This window comes from Tamandua tetradactyla, chromosome 5 (assembly GCF_023851605.1).
Source record: "Tamandua tetradactyla isolate mTamTet1 chromosome 5, mTamTet1.pri, whole genome shotgun sequence".
Taxonomy (NCBI): Eukaryota; Metazoa; Chordata; class Mammalia; order Pilosa; family Myrmecophagidae; genus Tamandua; species Tamandua tetradactyla.
Window position 1 is genome coordinate 92637727 of NC_135331.1, and position 23862 is coordinate 92661588.

The 23862-nt window shown below is 39.1% G+C and overlaps 1 protein-coding gene across 8 annotated transcripts in view; it reads right to left on the bottom strand.

Moving 5' to 3' along the window:
- SLC26A8 (solute carrier family 26 member 8) overlaps positions 1-23862 on the bottom strand; it is a 78649-nt gene continuing 54787 nt past the window's right edge. For 7 of the 8 annotated variants that reach the window (XM_077161602.1, XM_077161597.1, XM_077161598.1 and 4 more), the window contains 9 exons: positions 23353-23448; positions 22148-22254; positions 21996-22065; positions 21468-21560; positions 21224-21355; positions 17675-18049; positions 5440-5494; positions 5158-5342; positions 1-1467 (listed from right to left, as the gene is read on the bottom strand). In XM_077161602.1, the coding sequence (XP_077017717.1) occupies positions 1015-1467; positions 5158-5342; positions 5440-5494; positions 17675-18049; positions 21224-21355; positions 21468-21560; positions 21996-22065; positions 22148-22254; positions 23353-23448 (1566 nt within the window). In that variant the 3' untranslated portion in view covers positions 1-1014. The remainder of the gene's footprint in view (positions 1468-5157; positions 5343-5439; positions 5495-17674; positions 18050-21223; positions 21356-21467; positions 21561-21995; positions 22066-22147; positions 22255-23352; positions 23449-23862) is intronic. The other variant, XM_077161603.1, reaches the window with a different exon arrangement.

A 23862-nucleotide genomic window follows, 5' to 3' on the forward strand; every position in this document is an offset into this window, starting at 1 on the left:
CAGGAGGAATCTTGTTTATTTAGATGGAAATAAAATTCAGGATTTCATATACCCTTATCCAGAGTACTATCCTTCACTTGTGATTATAATTTGATACTAAACATTTTTTAATGGATTTGGACAAAACTAATAATGATCGATATTTCCAGCCACTAGGAGGATTGTGTCTCGCAGAGATTTTAGCTACATTTGGTCCACAAGAGTACAGATTTCTGATTGTCTATATTTTAAAAACCTGAAAGGAAGAAGCAGTGTGTGAATCTGAAAACCAGGAAGAGATCCATGGTGCTAACATTCTCATCAGTTGTTTCATTGTGAAACATGCAGTTGGATAAGACCCTGAGCTCCGGGAGTGTCAGCAAAAATGCTTTCAGCTGAGCAATTTCTTTATAATACGAAACTACAGGCTAACTTAACTTTGGCCCAGCTTAACCTGCCTACCTGAATTTCCCTCATCAGCACAGAGAAAATACCTTGCATATAAAATATAGTTGCTGCCCAATTTTCTTTTTCTTGCTCATCTCTTCTCCACTATGTCCACCCATTTCTGGACTCTCTCCCACCTGTTTCACTCAGGGACACAAAATACAAAGAAGGGAGAAGGTACAAGGTACAGGAAGGATCGAGAGTCTTCCCAAGCGTAACTAGAGTTATACGTTTTATTTGAGCCTCTTTAGAGGCTCTTTAGAGAAAGGGGGGCAGAGATGAGAGGAGTTAAGTTAGCGGTGGTCTGGCAAAAACCCTGGAAGTGTGGGGTGTATGAAAGAGGAAAACTTTCACTAGAAAATCTGCCAAAGGTGAAATGAGCAGAGGCTGGATTGGAATTCAGTGAGAATTCTTAGTGTTAAGTTATGTGATCTGGGAGTGTGATCCCAGTGCAGAGCATAAAAGAAGACAAGCAGTTGGAGGAGTCAAGAGGTAAGTACTGCTAGTTTGTATCAAGGTGAGATCTCGTGACCTAGCAACTTCAGCCTGGGTGGGGAGGATTTGCCCAGGGAATCTGTCCCCTTCTTTCTAGTTCCTCTCCCAAGGATTCTTAGTGTCACTGTCCTTGGGTGAGAGAAAGTCCATAGGTTGATGCCTCCTTTCTACTGACCGTGCCTGGGGCCGAGGCTGAGAGTGAGAGCCAGGAACCTGAGTCTTATACAGAGAACTGAATGGCTGAGAATGAGTACGAGACCTGGACCTCGGTTTGGGTTCAGTTTCTGGCTCCAGCTCAGATTCAAGCTCCAGCTCTGGTTCGGGCTCCGTTTCAGGCTCCAGCTCTGACTCACGCTCCAGCTCAGGATCCAGGTCTAGCTCCACATTCAGCTCAGTCTCTTGTTCTGACTCAAGGGTGGGTTCCAACTCCAGATCAAGTTGTGACTCCTCCTCTACTGCTGACCCCTGGAGTCTATTGAAGCCTGAATTAGCAATTTTCTGGCTTTCTGGATGACTAAAACTCATTTTATATCTTGATTCATCATTCTGAAATATACATAATTAGCTGGGTTAAAGTTTACAATTAAATTTGACTTTTGAGCACAGTCAAGACATTTCAGAACACATAGGATTTAAACTACCAATACCATGAGTTCCTGGCAAAGGAATACTTCTTGCCTAAAGCTACTTTTCATCTTCTTTGGATCCTTTGGTTCTTCAGTTACCGTTCTTCAGATCCATCAGTTCCTAACTTCTATTTCCTTGCTTTTCTAGCTATGCTGGATCTCATGGTCAACCATTTAAACAGTAGTAGTTGCAATAGCACCCTGAAACATTTTGTTCTCTTCATCTCGTCTTTCCAACCCTCAACCCAAGCCTTGGCAGGGCATGTAGGACCCTCCATGACCTGTCCTCTTGTCCTCTTCTTTAGCTTTATTTCCAACTGTGGTACCCACCCTTTGCTCTATCCTCTGCCTGGTCTCTTTTCTGTCTCCTCTACTTCTGGTGGTCTTCTAGATATTGGCATGCCCTGGTGCCTGATGCTGGGAACCTTCTCTTCTCTATCCACAGTCTATCCATAGGCAATCTCATTAAGGCCTATAATTTTAGTTACCATCTATATTCCAATGAGTCTCTTGTTATAATCCTTCACCTGATCTGCAGGTTCATATTATTCACTTGCCTTCGTAACATCTCCACTTGGATGTCTAATAATCATAAAGAATTTAATATATCCCAAATAGATATATTCTTCTAGTCTTTCCTATCTTAAATGCCACAAAAATTGATATATTCAATACCAAGTCAATATAAGTCCTGATAAGAATATTACTAAATCAGAAAAATAGTTTTTTAAAACATAGTAAATAATATCTATCTTAAACCAACAGTCACAACTAGACTTAATAGAGACACATAAGAAGTTATTTTCCTTAAACTCAGGAGCAATCACCTCTATTATTTAAATTGTTTTGGAAGGTCTAGGTAGTGCAATAATATATGATATGAAAATAAATAAGAAAGTAATAATTTTATTTGTGGAAAAGATAAAGATCTATATATGAAATCCAAGAGAATAAACATTGAAATTTCTTAGAACTAGTAAGAGGATTCGGAAAGGTGGCTGAATAATTTTATAAAAATTAATAAGTTGTCTATATATTAGCAATTGCCAGTTAGAAAATATAATGGAAAAAAGATTCATTGAAGAAATAAAAATGTAAAAAATACAAAATGTCTAACATTTGTATATATAATGAAAACTACAAGACTTTACTATGAAACATTTTAAAAAGTTGAATAAATGTGGAGATAGTCCTTTTTCCTGGATATAAAGAACAAATACTTTAAAGCTATTAATTCTCAAATTAGTTTACAGTTTTAATGCAATTCTAACGAAAATCCCAACATATTGTTGTTGTTGTTTGTGTAAACCTGATAAATGATTCAAAAGTTGGTTTGGAAGGATAAATCGATGAGAATGACAGTACATTTTGAAATAGAACACTGATGACACAGAACTTTCTAACCAAATGTTAAAATGTATTATGAAGCAATAGTAATCAAAACAGTGTGATACTGAAGCTATATTGAAAAATGAAACAAAAACTAAGTTACAGATAGCTTTAGTTTTTATAAGAATATAATATTTTATAAAGACATTATCTCAAATTAGTGGGGGAAAGGTTATTTAATAAATGACATAGCTGAAAATGGTTAGCTTACACTGATTTAAAAAATAAGGATAACTCTATTCTTCAACACTGTAAACTGAAATAAATTCTGACTAGATTGAAGAATATAACATAAAAAGTGAAAACAAAAAGTCACAATGAAAATATGTTATTATTTATTTGCCTTCTAAGTGGAGAGGATTTTTTAAACATGGAAAGCAAGTAGAAAATAAAAGAGGAAAGATTGAGGTGACTATATTCAATGTAATGACAAATATGTCCAGAATGTTATAATTATAAATAAAAATTAGAGAGAATTCCACCTATAGTAAATGCAAACTACATAAATCAAACCAATTTTCCCACTAAGGAAAATTAGAAGAGCTGGGTGAAATCTAACAAAACTTCTGCTTGAAGCCACCACATAGCTAACACAATAGTGAAGAATTACCCAGGCAGGATTTGGAAAAAGGTGTAAATCTAGAGTATTAAACCTAGCATTTGGAGCCACTTTTGCCCTGAAGGTATTTGAGGAAGTGGCACAGACATGCTATGCAGTGTTGCTGATTGTTTTAAGGGTTTAGGGTTGCAAACACTGGATTCTAGGGCCTGCCAAAGGAAGGGCTATGGTAAAACTTCCTACAGACTGCAATTGGGCTTTGGGTTATCCAGATGGGCTAGAAAAACTCAAGTTCTCAAGCCAGATCAAAGCGATCTTGGTGGAACAGTCAAATTCTTTCTGGAAGAAAAATATCATCCTAGCCCTTCAATTACTTCTATGAACATTTTTCAAATACAATGTCTGGCACACAGCCGAAGATTACCAGGCACACTAGATGTCAACTGTGAGGGGATGGATGTTGAATCTCTAAGGCAGTAGTTCTCAGAATGTGGTCCTTGGACCAGTCGTATCAAGATTACATGGTGACTTGTTAGAAATACAAATTCTCAAGCCCCATCCCAGACTTACTGAACCAGAAATTCAAGGGATTGGAGCACAAAGGATCCAGCAGTCTGTGTTTTAATAACCTCTTTAAATGATCTGATGTAGGCTAAAGGTTGAGAACCACTGGAAGTCTCCAAGCATAAGCAGGAGGACCTCTGGTCAGAGACATTGTAAAGAGCATTCTTGTTTCAGGAAGAGGGTTAGATCTGATGAGCTCTCCTTCCAGCTCAAAGGCTTTATGATTCTCTGATTTTATATATGGGAGTGGACTACAGAGCAGCAGCAGCAGCAACAACAATAACAAAATGTACAAATCTAGCTATTAGGAAAGAAGTTGTTCTGGATAAGCACAGATACATTACCTTGAGAACTCTCAACTAAGCAAGGGAAATACTTGGTAATGCATTACTTAAAAAAAAAATGAAAAAAAAAGGTCATGTTTTATGAGATTTCATCCTTTTATTTCTTGGATTTTAAAAAACACTTATTATTATGGTAGTATGTTCTTGGTATAAAAATTCAAACATTGTTGGAATGTAGGAAGTCAAAGAATCAGGAGTTTAACTTGAAAATAATTTCCAGTCAGATAATATTTTGATGTCCACCTGAGTTTTCATTTCCTTTTTGGAAATCTTTAATTTAGATACTAATTTGACATCACTGACATAGGCCCATGTCTTTACTTTTATTACTTAGTGGTTAAAAATTCTGGTTCATATATCCTGCTCCCTTGCCTTTGGTCTGGTGTGTTAATTTCACATCACTCACAATATAAATAGTAGTCAAAATGTTAGACTTGTAGATCAGCTAATAAGCAATTTGCCTCTTCTAGTTTGTGAGTTTTATTATTGATCTCAAGTGTGGAGTAGGGGTAGATTCTAGAGAAATATCTAGGGGATAAAATATTTAGCAACTAGTATGGAATAGGAACTAACCAACTGGGAGCATTCAGCAGATCAGGTCCACTGCTATTTACCAGCTTCCTATTTGCCTATTTCAAAATTTGGTATAGCTGTACCCCCAAACCTCTTCTGGACATGTTTGTCTCCATCCTCTCTCCAGTTCTCCCCACAAATCTCCCATCCCCTCACCCCCTGATGGTTGACATCATCTAACCTTCTCTGTTTGTGAGTAGGTTTCCTGTAGCACTGTCTCAGACTCATCCATGCTTAATTCGGAGGGCTCTGGAAACTTCCTTGACAAGGCAAACAGCACAGCATCGTGGAGGGTGAGGAACAGCTGGGCCTTGGTGATGCCAGCATCAAAGAAATCATTCCTCTCTAATGCCCTGACCACGGAAGCTACAAACCAAACCCAGAATACAAATAGGGTCAGATACCTGGGGAGCAGAGCACCCAGGGTGCAAAACAGCCCTCTCAGAGGGCGAAGGATACTCACAGTGACACCCTGCAATGAGCACCAAAATGTTGGCGTTTTGGAAAGCATTGCACATCTGCAGGGAGAGAGTAAATCAATGTCAGAGAGCTTCACACTCACTAGGAAAGGACCTTCTAATTAGCTGGATTTGAAGACCCCATTGGTCATTCACTTGCTTGGGATACATAGATCTTTGCATTCTAATTCCACTCTACAAATATTTGATAAGTGGACTATAGAAAGAAATGTCTAACGTGCTGGGAATGCAAAAGAAAATCATACTGTCTCATGTGGAGGTGGGGAGTGAAAGGGAGGACTGTTCACAGTCTCAGGAGGAAAAGGTTCACTAAATAATGTTCATGTGAGGATAGAGATAGGCACAGGTGCGATGGGAACACTCTGGAAATCCTCATGAAGCACTGTATCTTGGATTATTGCTTAGTGTTTGTATGTGACCCATTCTCTCTGGAGTTCACTAAGCAGAGGAGGCAAAGTATAGCCCAGTGATGGTCAAATGATACAGTAGGGAAAAAAATTCAGAAAGCCTGAGGTTCATGCAATGAGCTGCTCTGCACAGTTGCATTTGACTTTAGTAACCACCAGATACTGACACATGAAGTTTATCTCAGCCAATATATATGCTCTGGGGCAATAAATCTTGAAGTTCACTTCAAAGCATGTCAATATTATCCTCATTACTCTCAGACTGAGTAGAATTCAACCCTGAGCACTAAGTTAAAAACGTCAAGAGACAAAACATATAGACTCTGCGTCTTCCAGTACTAAGAAGAAACAGGAAAGTGATTGTTGATCGTAAGGTAAATCATAAGGCCAATTGATGAAGGGCCACTCTGAACATACTCTAAATGACAAACATGGGGAAGGGGAATCCCATGAATTATGAAGATGCTTAGACTGAGTAGTTGTTTCCAGTGACAATGGACTACTGGGATTTTTCTTAGTAAGTTTAAATTTTCAATTATAAAGTAAACAAAGCATAATGATTTCCTCCAATAAAGAGGTACAGAACAATTATAAAGGGAATGAATGAAATTTATTAAAATGTAGACGTAAACCATGAATCTCTGAAGGCTTAAGGTAGAGGAGTCTGTCCTTGTGTCCATATTTTGGATAGAGCAGAGAGTCATCAACATAAGTCAGGGGTGAGGAGGTGATGGCCAGGAGCAGAACATAATCATGGCTCCAAAAAAATGAAGTCAAGAGAGGAAATAGGGGAGCGTGGGGCATAACTGCCGTGAAACAGGGGAAGACTCATATAAAGTGAGATGCTTTCATTCAAATCCCAGCCAGGCCACTTAGTTGGGAGCCTCAGGTTCTTAAGGGAAAATATGGCCTGCCTCTCAGGACTGTGGCGAGAATTAAATGAGGTAGTGCATATAACTGCCTAACTTAGTCTGCTACATAGTAGGCCTTCAATAGTGAAAGACAAGAGACTACCTAGTACACTTGAGTTTAGAAAAGGTGGGGGTGGGGGTGGGGCGCGGATCTTATGGATGGAAAAGCCCTTAATGCTAATTAATCTCTTCCAGGTGTCTGATGTTTTGGATGAGGAGCCGAGATTCAGTGCACTTTAGAAACTTGCCTTGGGTCAGATGAACAGTGACTAGCAAAGCCAGGACAGAGTAAAATTCTTTAGACCACCAACCAGAATTCTTTCTGCTCTGAAAAGTTTTCTGCTGCCACAGACCAAAAAGGAGCTGGACTCAGGTTGAGAGAGAAAGAATTTCCTTTAGGAATAAGAAGGTGCGATAAAGTATGACTTAAGGATAAAAGAAGGAAAGCCAGCAAAGGAGCATATTTCAAAAAAGATGGGTACAGAGAAGTACGCGACAAGTGTCTGTGTCTGGGTGTGTTTCTTACTGGGGGCACAAACTCAAATACCTATAGGATTAATGAGGCTCCTTTCAATTCTCTGCCCAGTGCTTTACAGAGGTGAAGGTAAAAGTAGTAGTCTGAAAATTAATGGTGGGGGGGGAGGGGTAGGGAGCTCCAGGACATAATCCAACCTCCAGGACAACTAGTTAACAGCCAGGAACTGTCTGAAACAACTATTCTGGGGCTCTGGAGGCCAGATGAACATTGTATAGCATTCAGGGAAGAGTGGGAGGAAGAGATCAAAAAACTATGGTGAAGCACCGTGTGAGTAGCTCACTCAACAGCAGCGGCTGTTGCCCATCCCCCCACTCGTATGGCAAGCTGCCTCGCGATCCAGTCCCTGGCTGGCTGCTGCTGCCAGAAAGGGAAATAAAAGTCCTTTACCCCAAAATGGGAGTGGGAGGCTTGGGGGGATGTGACCACCAGACACTGACCACGGATTTGGATAGTGAACTGAGATCACTGGGTCCTAGCTGTGAGCGCAGCTATTGTTTCAACCTGCTCGGTACAAAAGCAGCGATCAGCCTCCATTCCAACCCCGCCCCCTGAGAGAGGTGGAAGTGGGAGTGATCTAAAGATGCATTGCCTTCTTTGGGTTGCAGAACAGTTTGCTGATGGGCAGCTCTTCCAGAAGAACAGCAGGGCAAGGCTGAACGCTGATTACAGCTGTTGATTAGTAGATTCACATCACTGGGTCCTGGACCTGAGGGCAACTATTGTTTCAACCTGCCCCTGACTAAAAGCAGCAGGGAGCCACTGTTTGACCACCCCTGACAGGGGTGGAGTTGGTGGAGATTTAAAGACACAGGACATCCTTAGGACTGTGGGGAATAGTTTGCTAAAGAGCACAGTCTTCAGGCCAGGGCAGGAAAGCACAGATTTGGGGGGCTGGCAAAGATACATTTGGTGTCTTCCAGGTCTTCTCCTCAGGGCACTTTGGAACAAATCTATGTCCCCTTTGTGGGTTCCTAGCCTTGTTTTGACTGGGAAATATAACTTGGGAAAGTCCTCTCTAGGATGGCCCTTCTCCCAGAATTTGCCCTCCAGGAAAAGCAGCTAGGGACAATGAAAGGAGTGTTAGAAACTACAGAGTCAGATGATAAGAAACAAAACAGATCAACATTTGTGAGGAAGGAACAGAGGAAAAGAGGTGTTCTTGTGGGGTTGAAACAATTGCATAAATAGTGCAATTTCAAAAATTGTACCATATATCCAAGGCAAGAATCAGATGAAGAGGAACTGAAAAAAATCTGATCAAACATGGGCTATTCTAAAGGTCTAGAATAAGTTGCGCTAAGTATCAAAGAAGATCCTGAACACAGTCAATCAACAAGAAAACCCTTGGCAAGAGAGGAAACTGACTTTCAAAGTAAATTCATCAAGATAATCAGATGCCTAGACATCAGCAAAAAATTACAAGTTATAGTAAGTGTTCTAGTTTGTTAGCTGCTGGAATGCAACACACCAGAGACGGATTGGTTTTTAATAAAAGGGGATTTCTTTTGTTAGTTCTTCAGAGGAAAGGCAGCTAACTTTTAATTGAGGTTCTTTCTTATGTGGGAAGGCACAGGGTGATCTCTGCTGGTCTTCTCTCCAGGCCTCTGGGTTCCAACAACTTGCCCCAGGGTGATTTCTTTCTGCACCTCCAAAGGCCTGGGATGAGCTGTGAGTGCTGAGATGAGGAATGCTGAGCTGCTTGGGTTGTACTCCGTTGCTCTCTCTCATTTAAGCACCAGCCAATTATGTCAAACATCATTCATTGCAGCAGGCACACCTCCTAGCCAACTGCAGATGTAATGAGCAACAGACAAGGTTCACGTACCATTGTCTCATGTCCACAGCAATAGAACTAGGCACTTTCACCTGGCCAAGTTGACAACTGACTCTAACTACCACTGTAAGAAACAGGAAGATACGGCCCCATCAAGGGAACAAATAAAAACTCAGAGGAGACATGGAATTTGGAACAAGTAATCAAAGATGTTCAAACAAATCTTCTAAATTAGTTCAAGGAGATGAAGGAAAATATGCATAAATAGATAAAGGATATTAAGAAGACACTGGGTGAGCATAAAGAATTTGAAAGTCTAAAAAGAAATATAACAGGTGGTGCAAGGATAGTTCAGTGGCAGAATTCTTACCTGCCATGTGGGAGACCTGGGTTCAATTCCTGGCTCATGCATTACCCCACCAAAAACAATCAAACAAGCAAACAAGAGAAATAAAAAGCACACAAACAAAAATTCAACAAATGGTGCTGCAATAACGGGATATTCACATGGAAAAAAAATGAAATGTGACCCCCACCACACAGCAAACAAAAGAAAGAAAGAAACATAAAAGAAATTATAGGGATGACAGGCACAACAGGAAAGTTTAAAACTACACTAGAGGCATAGAACAGCAGATTTGAAGAGGCAGAAGAAAGAATCAGTGAGCTAGAAGACAGGACAATAAAAATAATATAGTCAGAAGAAAGACAGAGAAAAGAATAGGAGAAATTGAGCAGGGATCCAAGATTTGAATGACAGCATGAAGTATACAAACAAATGCATCATGATGTCTCAGAAGAAGAGAAGGGAAAAGGGACAGAAAGAATATATGAGAAAATGATTGTCAAAACCTCCCCAACTCTTATGAAACATATAAATATACATGTTCAAGAAGTACAACATATTCAAACAGAATAAAATCCCAATAGACCTAGCATGAGAAACATAATAGAATAACAAATGCCAAAGATGATGAGAGGATTCTGAAAGCAGCCAGAGAAAAGCAATTTGTCACATACAAGGGCACTGCAATAAGACCAAATGCCAATTTCTCATCAGAAACCATGGGGCCCAGAAGGCAGTGGTATAATATATTTAAGGTACTAAAATATACCTTAAATATATTCTTCTCTACCAACCAAGAATTCTTCATACAGCAAAAAACTGTCCTTCAAAAATGAGGGAGACAGATTGCCGGCAGCTAACACGAGAATGGAACAAACTCCATGAGAAAATAAAACCTGTTGAAAACTTGATTTTGGATTCTAGCCTCTAAAACCATGAGCCAATAAATTTCCATTGTTTAAGTAAAAAAATAATAATAATAATAAATAAGGGTGAGTTTAAAATATTCACAGATAAACAGAAACTGAGAGAGCTCATCAACAACATAACTGCCATACAAGATTACTCGAGGTAGTTCTGCAGGCTGAAAGGAAAAGACAGGAGAAAAAGGCTTGGATAGAATACAAAATGAAGATTATCAGTAGGGGTAACTAAAAGGATAAAAAGATAGAAAAAAGAGATATGACATTAAAAATCCAAAGGATAAAATGGTTGAAGTATTAATGCCTTTACAGTAATAACACTGAATGTTAATGGATTAAACTCCCCAATCAAAAGACACAGATTGGCAGAATGGAGAAAAAAGTATGATCCAAGCTGTTTACAAGAGACTCACCTGAGACCCAAAGACACAAATATGTTGAAAATGAAAGGTCGGAAAAAGATATTCCACTGAAACAGAAACCAAAACAGAGCTGAGGGAGTTACATTAATATCAGACAAAATATACTTTAAATGCAAAACTGTTAAAAGAGACAAAGAAGGACACTGTATTTTAATAAATGGGCAATCCACCAAGAATAATTAACAAGCATAAATATTTTTGCACCTAACATGGTGCCCCAAAATACATGAGGCAAACACTGGAAAACCTGAAGGGAAAATAGATGTCTCTACAATAAATGAACTAGACCTAACAGACATATACAGAACAGTGCATCCCCAAAAATCTCATAATGGAATGAAGCTGGAAATCAGTAACAGGAAGAGTACTGGAAAATTCACAAATTTATGGAAGGTAAACAACACATTCTTTTTTTTAAATACCAAAAAAAAAACACCAAACAAATGCAAACATTCTTAACTTTTGATCATTCCATTCTACATATATAATCAATAATTCACAATATCCCATCACATAGTTGCATATTCATCATCATCATTTCTTGGAACATTTGCATCTATTCAGAAAAAGAAATAAAAAGAAAACAAAAAAATTCATACATACCATACCCCCCACCCCTCCCCCTCACTGATCACCAGTATTTCAATCTAAATTTATTTTAACATTTGTTCCACCTATTATTCATCTTTATTCCATATGTTTTACTCATCTGTTGATAAGGTAGAAAAAAGGAGCATCAGACACAAGGTTTCCACAATCACACACTCACATTGTGAAAGTTATATCATTATACAATCATCATCAAGAAACATGGCTACTGGAACACAGCTCTGCATTTTCAGGCAGTCCCTCCAGCCTCTCCACTACATCTTGACTAACAAGGTGATATCTATTTAATGCGTAAGAATAACCTCCACGATAACCTCTCGACTCTGTTTGGAATCAGCCATTGACACTTTATTTTGTCTCATTTCGCTCTTCCCCCTTTTGGTGGAGAAAGTTTTCTCAATCCCCCGATGCTAAATCTCAGCTCATTCTAGGGGTTTTCTCATTCCCTTGATGCTGAGACTCAGCTTATTCCAGGATTTCTGTCCCATGTTGCCTGGAAGGTCCACACCCCTGGGAGTCATGTCCCACGTAGACAGGGGAAGGATGGTGAGTTTGCTTGTTGTGTTGGGTGGAGAGAGAGGCCACATCTGAGTAACAAAAGAGGTTCTCTTGGGGGTGATGCTTAGGCCTAATTTTAAGTAGGCTTGACCTATCCTTTGTGGGGTTAAGTTTTATATGAAAAAACCCCATGATTGGGGGCTCAGCCTATAGCTTTGGAACAACACATTCTTAAGCAATCAGTGAGTCAAAGAAGAAATTGAAAGAAAACTCAGTAAATATCTTAAGAGGAAAGCAAATAAGAACATGACAGATCAAAATTTATGGTATGAAGCCGGCGCTTCCCCGGCCGCGCGACAGGATAGACTCCGTTCCTAAGTATTTTAATAAGCGGAAAACCTACTTTGCTCACGATGCCCTCCAGCAGTGCACTGTTGGGGATATCGTGCTTCTCAAAGCATTACCTGTTCCACGAACAAAGCACGTAAAGCATGAACTAGCTGAGATCATTTTCAAAGTGGGAAAAGTCATAGATCCAGTGACAGGAAAACCCTGTGCAGGAACCACGTACCTGGAGAGTCCAGTCACTCTGGAAACCACCCACCTAAGCAAAAATCTCAAAGAACTTAGTGTCTGTTCAACACAATAAAAGAGAATCGGAGAAAAGCTGCCAAAGGGAAAGACAAGTTTGTTTTATGGAAAAAGAAACTTTGCTAACTCTCATCTTAAACGGTGTCCAGTTGTTCTTCTGATATTTATGAAGTCAATAAAAGTAAATTTGGTAAAAAAAAAAAAAAATTTATGGTATGGGCAGTGCAACAGTGGCTCAGTGGCAGAGTTGTCGCCTGCCATGCCATAGACCCAGGTTCAATTCCCAGAGCCTGCCCATACAAAAAAAAGTACATGAGACAAAGAGCTGATATATGGTACAACACAGATGAACCTTGAAAGCATCAAGTGAACTGAAATAAGACTCAAAAGAACAATTATTAGGGTGGTGCAATGGTGGGTCAGTGGCAGAATTCTCGCCTGCCATGCCGAATATCCGGTTCAATTCCTGGTACCTGCCCATGTAAAACAAACAAACAAACAAACAAAAACTTATGGTATGCAGTGAAGGCAGTGCTCAGAGGAAAATTTATCTCCTGAACGTCTACATTAAAAAAAGGAGAAAGAGCTAAAATCAAAGACCTAACTGCACATTTGGAGGAACTGGAAAAAGAACAGCAAACTAATCCCAAAGCAAGCATAAGGAAATAAATAACCAGATTAGAGCTGAAATAAATGAAATCGAGAGGAGAAAAACAAGAAAGAATTAACAAAACCAAAAGTTGATTCCTTGAGAGGATCAATAAAATAGACAAATTCTTAGCTAGACCGACATAGGAAAAAATCAGAGAAGATGCAAATAAATTAAGAAATGAGGAGGAGGGACATTCTACTTTCCCTCAGAAATAAAAAGGATCAAAGGGGATATTATGAAAAACTGTATACTAAGAAATTTGAAAACTTGGAAGAAGTAGACAAATTCCTAGAAACACGTAAACAGCGTACAATGACTCTAAGAAAAATAGAAGACCTCAACAGACCAATCACAAGTAAAGAGACTGAATCAGTCACCAAAAATCTCCCAACAATAACAAAAAAAGCCCAGGAAAAGATGGCTTCACAGGTGAATTCTACCAAGCATTCCAAAAATATTTAATACCAATCCTGCTCAAACTCTTCTAAATAAATCAAAGAAGAGGGAACACAACCTAACTCAATTTTATGAAGCCAACATCACTTTACTATCAAAACCAGGTAAAATATTACCAGAAAAGAAAATTACAGACCAATTTCTCTAATGAATATAGATGCAAAAAATCCTCAATAAAATACTAGCAAATCGAATTGAACAGCATATTAAAACATTTATATACATGATCAACTAGGTTTTATCCCAACTAGGTATGCAAGGATCACGCAACATAAGAAATTCAATTAATGTAAAACATCACATTAACAAATCAAAGCGGAGAAACCACATGATCATTTTGATTGATGTAGAAAAGGCATTTCACAGATTCCAGCATCCCTTTTTGATAAAAACACTTCAAAGAAACTTCCTCAACATTTTAAAGAGCATATATGTAAAACCCTCAGCTAACATCACACTCAGTAAAAGATGTAAATCCTTCCCTCTAAGACCTGGAACAAGACAAGGATGCCCATGTTGCCACTGTTACTCCACATTGTGCTAGAAGTTCTAGTCAGAACATTTAGGCAAGAAAAAGATAAAAGGCATCCAAATTTGAAAGGATGAAGTAAAACTTTCACTATTTGAAGATGACATAATCCTATATAGAGAAAGTCCTAAAAATCTATAACAAAGCTACTAGAGTTCATAATTAATTCGGCAAAGTGGCAGAATACAAGATCAACCTGCAAAAATCGGTGGTGTTGATATATACTAGTAATGAGCAAGCTGAGGAGTAAATCAAGAAAAACAAAATCCAGTTACAATAGCAACTAAAAGAATCAAATATCTAGGAGTAAATTTAACCTAGGATGTAAAGGATTTGTACAGAGAAAACTAAAAAACATTGCTAAAAGACATCAAAGGAGACCTAAATAAATGGAAGGACATTCCATGATCATGGATAGGAAGACTAAATATCTTTAAGATATCAGTTCTACCCAAATTGATTTACAGATTCAATGCAATCCCAATCAAAATTCCAACATCCTACTTTGCATAAATGGAAAAGTCAATGATCAAATTTATCTGGAATGGTTAAGGGTCCCAAATAACCAAAAACATCTTGAAAAAGAAGAACAAAGGTGAGGGACTTAAACTTCCCGACTTTAAAGCATATTATAAAGCTACACTGGTGAACGCACCATGATACTGGCATAAAAAGGAACTGAATTTAGAGTTCAGAAATAGACCTTCACATCTATGGTCAATCGATATTTCAAAAGGCTGCCAAGTCCATTCAATTGTGAAAGAACAGTCTTTCCCAAATGACACTGGGAAAACTGGATATCCATGTACAGAAGAAATGAAAGAGGACCTTTATCACATACCATTTACAAAAATTAACTCAAAATGGATCAAAGACCTAAAATTATGAACCAAGACTATAAAACTCCTAGAAGAAAATATAGGGAAGCATCTTCAAGATCTTGTGGTAAGCAAGGGTTTCTTAGACTTTAACTCAAAACACAAGCAATGAAAGAAAAAATAGATAAACCAGAACTCTGCTGGTTTGGAGCTGTTTTGTACATCATAAAAGGCCATATTATCTTGATTCATCCCTGTGGGGGCAGACCTGTTGTTGGGTGGGAACTTTTGATTAGGTTGCTTCCATGGAGATGTGACCCAGCCCATTCTAGGTGGATTTTTATCCCCTTTCTGCAGTCCTTTGTGAGAAGATAAAAGAAAACTGAGAGAGAAAGCTTAGAGAGAAAAATGCCCTGGGAGAAGTAAGAAAGATCCACAGGAACAGAGAGAGCCATTTGAAGCCAATCCAGGAGAGAAGGACCAGAAGGCATTGCCATGTTCCTTACCATGTGTCAAAGGAACCCCAGATGCCAGCAGCCTTTCCTCCAAAATGGTATCTTCCTCTTGATGCCTTAATTTTCATGGCCTTAGAACTGTAAATCTGTAACCTAGTAAATACCAATTGTAAAAGCCAACCCATTTCTGATGTATTGCATTCTGGCAGCTTTAGCAGATGAAAATGAGAACTCCTCAAAATTAAAATTTTTCTTTCAGCAAAGAGGACTTGAAAATGAAAAGATAGCCTACTCAATGGGAGATAATATTTGGAAACCACATATCTGATAATGGCTTAAAATCCAGAATATATAAAGAAATCCTACAACTCAACAATAAAATGATAAACAACCCAATTTAAAAATGGGCAAAAGACTTGAATAAGCATTCCTCCAAAGAGAATATACAAATGGCTAAAGAGCACATAAAAAGATGTTCAACATCACTAGCTTATTAGGAAATGCAAATCAAAATAGCAATGAGATATAATTTCACATCTACGGAATGACAACTGCTAAAAAACAGAAAACTACAGGTATTGGAGAGGATATAGAGAAATAGAAATACTCATTCATGGCTGGTGGGAATGTAAAATGGTGCAACCACTGTGGAAGACAGTCTGGCAGTTCCTCAGGAAGCTAAGTATAGAATTACCATATGATCTGGTGATCCTGCTATATATCCTGCATATATCAGAAGAACTGAAAGTAGGAACTCATACAGACATTTGCACACAGATGTTCATGGCAGCATTATTCACGTTTGTCAGAAGAGTGAAGCAACTCAAGTGCCCATCGGCCAATGGATGGATAAACAAAATATGGTATACGCACAATGGAATATTATTCAGCTGTAAAAAGGAATGAAGTCTTGATGCATGTGACAACATGCATGAACCTTGAGGCCATCATGTTGAGTGAAATAAGTCAGACACAAAAGAACAAATGTTGTATGCTTTCACTGTTATGAGCAAATTATAATTGGCAAACTCATGAAGTTAGGGTCTAGAATATAGGTTACCCAGGAGACAGATTGGGGTTAGGGAATGAGTAGTTGATGTTTAACTTGTAAGATTGTCTATACAGGCTGATGGTAAAGGTTTGGAAATGGATGGTGGTAATGGTAGCACATTATTGTGAGTGTGTCAGCAGCACTGAACTGTATAGGTGAATGTGGTTAAAAGGGAAAACTTTAGGAGGTATATGTTATTAGAATAAAAGCTGAAGGATAAGACATATAACTATGTGATACAACAAACCCTACTGTAGACAAAGGACTGACTATAGTTAATAGTACAAGTATAAGACTATTGTTTCATGAATTATTAAAAATGTATGACATTAATTATAGGTGTAGTAACAGGGAGGCATATGAGAAAAATAAACAATGTAAACTACAGATATTAGTTAATATTTTAATAATCTTTTATGTATTGTAACAAATATAACTATTTTTAAAAATAGTACAATTATAAAAAAGTACTACCAACAATCGTAACAAATGTTCCAACAAATAAGGTGTTAGTGGTGGGATGGGATATGGGAATCCTGTATTTTATGCCTGATTATTCTGTAAACCAACAACTTCTCTAATATAAAACATTTAAATTAAAAAAAAAAAAAGATGGGCACAGTCAGAACTGGGAAGTGAGTGTTCAGGATGTTTGTACCTGAACCACAGCCAGCAGGAGGAAGAATGAGATGAGGTGCTATAAATTGAGAGAAGCTCACTGAAAAAAAATTTGTTGTACTTATGAGATACTAAGCAAGGAAACCAATGCGGGTAGTTATGCATCTAGACTGTCTGTAGTATACACGAAGGAAGGAGAAAAATGAAAATAGAGGAACTGGAGAGTCCGAAAGAAGCCAGGACCTGGGAACCCAGCTTTTGAAGGAAAAATCTTCCCTGCTCTTTTCACCCAAAGATACAGGCAATGCAGAGGGAACTGGGGAGGAGCCTACTGGCAGCCTCAGGCTTGTTTCCACAGAGTTGAGTCTCCTATTTTTCATTCCTTGGGAAATAATAAATGTGCCATGCTTACTGAACCCATCCCCAGTTCAATAAATCAGAATTGGTTCATTTTTTTAAAAATTCTGGTTGAATACTTCTGAACTACCTTCAGTGTCCAAGTTATTGGTTGCCTAGCAATCACAAAGCAGCTGATTGGTGACCATGAGACCCAATCAGGGCTGTGGTGGGGAGGGGGGAGGAGGACATGAGGGCTCTTGCCAAATCCTTGCCAGCACTTACCTGTCTTAATATGACTGAAGCTTGTGCATCCACAAAATGTACCATGGAGAAATCAAGGATGATAGTGTGGGTGCTGGGTAAAAGAGATACATCTGAATAAGGCAAGAGTGATCTACTCCTTCCCTGACTTTCAGCAGCTTCAGGCAGTGGTGGTAGTGAGTTGTTTCTTAAGGGGTTATGAGGAAGCCAGACTTTCTCCACCTCCTCCTGGTTTTGTCCTAGATTTCTCTGGGATGTGGAAGATATTGTGTATGGCACTTGTTCATCGGATATATTTTGGCTTGTGCTCATGCTCTCAAAGCGTGAGCAGCGGACCAGGTTAATGGAGGATGAGTCGTTATCCATTTTACTTTCAAATCGTTCTGTGTAAAGAACCTGGAAAACAGTTAGAGGAGGACTTGATAGGATCAAACAGAGGCTGGAAGTATTTGCAACTATGGTGTTTCATTCTACCACCTCACTTCTTTTCTCTCTTAGGATTTTTCCCCAGAACCAGGTACTGTACATTTTTACTTGGTTATTTTGCTATCAATCTCAAGCACATGACTAAAACCACACTTATCTTTCCTTATCCTTACCACGCGTAGCGTGCTCCTCCCAACTTCCCTATGTCCATCAAAGACATTATCATTGTTCCAGAGACCTAGACTTAAAATTCACTTGGCTTTATTCCTTTCCTTCATCCCTAGGTTTCTATTAGTCTCTGGCACTTATTAATATGTTATTTGAAGCATTTCTTCCAGCAGTCCTTTTACTGAACATTTCCTTTCTTCATCAGCACAGCAGTCTTCTGTCACACTTCCTTAAAGAGACAAAAATTACTTGAGTAGGGATGTCTTTCTTTCCCTTCTTTCATTCTCCTGCTAAGCCTCCAGGGCCTACTATAGTGCAAACACAGTATGGATACCAGGGATGCAACATGCAAGATGTGAATGCAGACGCCACTTTTATAGGAGGATTAGATTCTTCCTGGGTAAAGGGGACATATCTATCGAGAGGATAAATAACAACAGATATTGATAAGAACTACAAGGTAAATGGGAAAATGAAGAGGATTCATTTTCTAGAGGGATATAACATGTTGATGTTTCTTAGAAAATCTGTTATTGTTCTAACAATGTGGCTTGTGAAATGATTTGTATAAATAGGAAAAAAATTAAAGATAAAAACTATACAAGGTAGTTATATATTGTTTTAATGAGAAAAAGTAGCTTAAGGGTCACTCGGGACAGGCCTTACGGGGGCAGCTAAGGCTTAGCCCAGGAGTGAAGGGATGCTAGTATTCCAGGCAGAGGGAAACCCCAAGAACTTTCTTTTCTGTCCTTCATCTAGTTCCCTATCCACTCACACTGTGCCTTCCCGACCTTCTCACACCAAGATTTTTATTCTGAGAATCTCATTTCCAAGCTGATCAATAGACTGAGAGTCCTCTTCTTTCCTCCTCCTCATCAGTCCAAATTCTCTTTCCTGCCCAGAGCAAATCCATTTGTATGATGATATTTCCTTGACTTTTTGAGTTCACACTGATCTCCAATTTGAAGGCTTATAGTTGTTAGAGTCTAAACACGTAATTTAGTACATTGCGCTGTATCATATAGTTCACTACCCTATTTCATCAATTTTAAGGAATAAATTTCACTATTTTGTGAAAGAGAAAATACTGCAAATTAACCTAAAAATGCCATCAATTGGGGGCAAGATACATCCAAATTTTAGATGTAAAAAAATGCACACCTTACAATTAATAAAACACAATAATAGCCTTCTCCAGTATGTCACATTAATAATATGAAATTGTCTCACTCATTTGATTTAAAACTCCAAGAATTGCTTCAAAATAATTCTATGATTTTGGGGGGATGGTAGTGGGTTCGGGGAGTACAGATGAAACAAGATTGGCTTTGGGTTGATAAATATTAAAACTGATGATGGGCACATAGGGGCTCATTATACTCTTGCATATGTTCAAATCTGTCTATTAAAAAAAAAGTTTTTTAAAAGAACTCCCCATATTAGTTTTCTAAGGCTGCCGGGATGCCATATACTAGAAATGGGATGGCTTCTGAAAAGGGAATTTATTATAAGTTTACAGTTCTAAGGCCATAAACATGTCCAAACTAAGGCATCCAGAGAAAATACCTTGACTCAAGAAAGGGCCGATGATGTTCAGGGTTTCTCTGTCAGCTGGGAAGGCACATGGCGAAGTCTGCTAGCTTTCCCTCCTGGCTTCTCATTTCAAATGGCTTCCCCAGGGGGCGTTTTCTTTCTGTACCCCCAAAGGTCTCTCTCTGTGCCAGCTCTGAAGATTTTTCCAAAAATGGTTCCCTCTTAAAGGACTCCAGTAAGCAACCCCACCTTGAATGGGTGGAGACACATCTCCATGGAAACTACCTAATCAAAAGGTCCCACCCACAACTGGGTGGGTCACATCTCTATGGAAATTACTTAATCAAAAAGATCCCACCCAATAATATTGAATCAGGATTAAAGAACATGGCTTTTCTGGGGTATGCAACAGTTTCAAAATAGCATCCTCTCTGAGGTCACAGACCTTTAAAAGTCTCTTTTGTATTTCATATAATCATAGTTCTGGGCACATAATAGTAGCTCCCAAAATACTGGATGACCCTATTCCACTCTAAAATGTATTTTCTGGTATCCTATAAATGCTTTCTACAATACTCAGCATAGTACAGGTACAAAATAAAAATTAACTATAGTTAATTCTGCCCTCTTGGCAGAGAAGTAGAATGCCCTTTGAACTTTAGTATCCTGGTTATGTGAGCACAACTGGTATTTTCAAGGAGCTCAGCTGAATTTACATCCATTAAAGTGGGTGGGAATGAGAGTGGGTGCTTGGTGTTTGAAAAGGTAGAGTGTGTTTGTGGGTGACTAAAGGAGGGACAGTGGAGGTTTGAGCATGGGGGGCAAAGGTCTGTGTGTGTAGATTTAGCTGCCCTTCCAGGTGTAGGCCATAGACTGGTGATCTCTGAAAGGCCCCAGAGCTGGAAATGAGCCACCCTGCTCTGGGGGGAAGGGAATATCTAGACAAAGTTTGGATTGAAAATAAACACTTTAGCACTCATCAGCTAAAACATCCTTCAGATGCTGTGAAATCTCCATATGAAATATTAGCCAGGGCTTTGCTCACTGCCCCCACCCCAATGATTTCCTTGGTCACCAGCAGACATCAGGAGACCTTGGCAGATTTTCAAGAACCTCAGCCCTCGACCTAGCTGAATGGGAAAACAATTATTAAATCACTTATTTTCAGAAATCTAAAGCTAGCAGCTAAAAGCCAGGGAAATAGATCCAACTAGGGAATACTCATAATCTGAACAGGCAATTTGTACTCTGTGCTCAGATAAATTGCTGGCTGTTGAACAGGGAATCAAAAGATTCAGAACATCTCCTCCTACCTACTTTCAGCCAACATTTGAATCTCAAAGGGGAAGCAGTGTCTCTATTTCTGATTCTTTTTAAGAACACTATGAATTCACTTCTTTAAAAAATGTAGAGAAAATGCAGGAAACAAGAGGTGTTTCTAACCCTGGGTGGTGGCTCGGGTTCATCACAGTTGCAGTAACATCTACAAATCTTGTCCGGTGTGTTGGTATCACTGCTTCGATTAAATAGCCTGAAAACTTCTTCTTCTTTAAGGGGCACTTTTTTCAGACAAACCTGAAAGATAGAAGAGGGAGCTCATACTGAGGGTGAGTGATGGAAAAGAAGGCAAAGGGGTAGGGAGGGAAGCCCAGCAGGTGGAGAAAGTCACAGGGAGGGAAGCAGTTACCTCTTTTAACAGTTTGTGCTTTATGTGGTATACATTTACAAACGTAATGGAGTTGCAGCACTGGAAGATTTTCACCCCAGGAATAGTGAGAACCTGCAAGACAAAAATGAGAAATAAAGGGAAAATTCTCAACTCTCTGATGGACTAAGAATAAAAACTTTAGCACTACCTGGGAATCGGTACTCTCCTCTTTATTAGAGGCAAGAACTAGTAAATCTCTCCCTCCCATTTCGATCCTCTAATTTTCCTGATATCTTCTTTCCCCTCTCTATTTCCTCACTCTTCTCTTTTCTTGGCCTTCCTCTCCCTGGAATACATTTTAAAATCATCCTTAACTGGCTGCAATACTATAAGGATTTGCCTACCTATGTACCACCTCTGCCCTTGTAAATCACTTTCCTCTCCTTTCTAAATGTGTTTCTGTAGCGCAGCAAACCATGGTGAAGGGATTTCATAGAAACCTAAGCATTAGGCTTGGCACATCCACCACTTTTGGACAAAAGAGTAGGGACTGATTTGGACTCTTACCTCCCGAAAGTCATTGACGCTTCTATAAATGTTGGTGTTAGGGATCTGACCCAGGAGGATAATCTTAGTTCTGAAAGGAAATGGTACTTGTCTTTAGGTCATAGTTGCCCTACCTTGCTATGGCTAACTTCCTATTCCCTGAGACAAATTACCTGTGTGACCTAACGCTGATGAGGAAGAAGGCAAAAGCGATCGAAACGAGCAGTCCAGCATCTAATCCCAGGAAAATCGCAGATGAGAATGTCACTAGCCAAATAACCTTATGGAAAAGGGAAAGAAGGGAACAGAAAGACCATGAAAACAAGCCGAATTCAGAAAATTACCAGTCTTATCTCTCACCTCAACTTCCCCCTCTCTCCCTTCCTAATACCAGGGATTTAGAGAATACATTCTAATGCCCTGGGGACTGATGCCACAGCAAACAGTTCACTGATGCTTCATTTCTTGTATGTTTCCCTATTCATCACTCTCTTCTATTCTCTCTCTCAAACAAGTTTTCTGTGCAAAATAGGGATGCTATTACTACTTTGCAGGCTCTGTTGAGACTAGTAATACATTGGTAAAGCAACCCAGACACTCACTAAATGGCGTTGCTATTTTAAGATCTAGAATTGCAAATCTTCAATACCCTTTTTGAGCTTCTACCCTCCAGCTTCTCCATCATTCTCAGTAAATGATCTTACCTTCATCTTTGAGAGAATATAGGCTGAGACTCACTTAAATATTTACTTCCCACTCTACCTTGTCAATATCTGCAATCATCTTTCTTTCAGTTTCTCCAGTCCCTTTAGAAGTGTAATCACACCTCCTACGACCAAAACTACTAGCTGTTCACTGGACCACTCCCTCAGATCCTGGGGTCCTGGCTCCAAAAGTTATTCCCTTTCATATTTCCCCTGTCTTGACTGAGTCCTTCTCCTCTCTTCATATTGCATCCCCCATCTTTTGTTTCTTTCTGTATTCCCTTTCTGTCTTCTGGTATTGTGTTCCAGAGAGAAAGAGGGTGTGCCATCAGTTCTTCTACCTGGTAAGATATCTTCTTCTCTTATTAGAATTTGCATCTCCTATGTTGAAATGTATTTACATTAACTAGACTAAAAGTCATTTTCAAATATGTAGTGTATGACAAACCCACTTTTCCAGATTTGTATGTTAACTGTAGCCACTTAATTCCTTTCATTTAATTTTGCATGGTTGGAATGAGGTCTCAGCATTTTATGGACCGCCAACATTGACTCCCTTTCTTTTTAAGCAGAAGTAGAGTACTAGTCCTTAAAGACCATGGCCAATCTCTCTTGTCTCTCTCCAGTCTTCCCCCTCTGTTCTTCCCTCCCTCAGCTGGACTATGTACACTCACACATTCATACTGGTCCTGCTTCCACAGACTCGGAAGGGTGAAAATGTCTTCAAGGTAGGGCAGGACGTTGCTCAGAATAATACCAGCCAGTAGAGCCTGCAGGGAAAAGATAAACTCTGCTTCATTTTCCCTTTGGGGTAGGGTTGTGGGGGGTGTAAATCTGTCAAATCCCCACCAAGGAACCAGAAATAGTCATCCTTGCTGCTGAGAGAAATTTTTCACTGATATTTCTATATTAACATTATGTCCAAGCAAACAAAGAAATACTTTCATGTTTTTCTCTGCATTCTTCCATAATTTGTCAAACACACAAAACAAGGCAAGGCCGAGCCAAGGCCTGACTCTTTAGGCTGGTAAAGATGTGAGCCTCTTTTAGATTCAGTTTACTACTTAAAAAGTGAAAGGAAGAATAGCCAAAGGTTATATTCAGGCCCTCCTGTTCCAGTGTTGTCTTTTTGGTGTATAGGACAAGACCCATGGGAGGCTGACACCTTTGGCTACCTGGCCTTG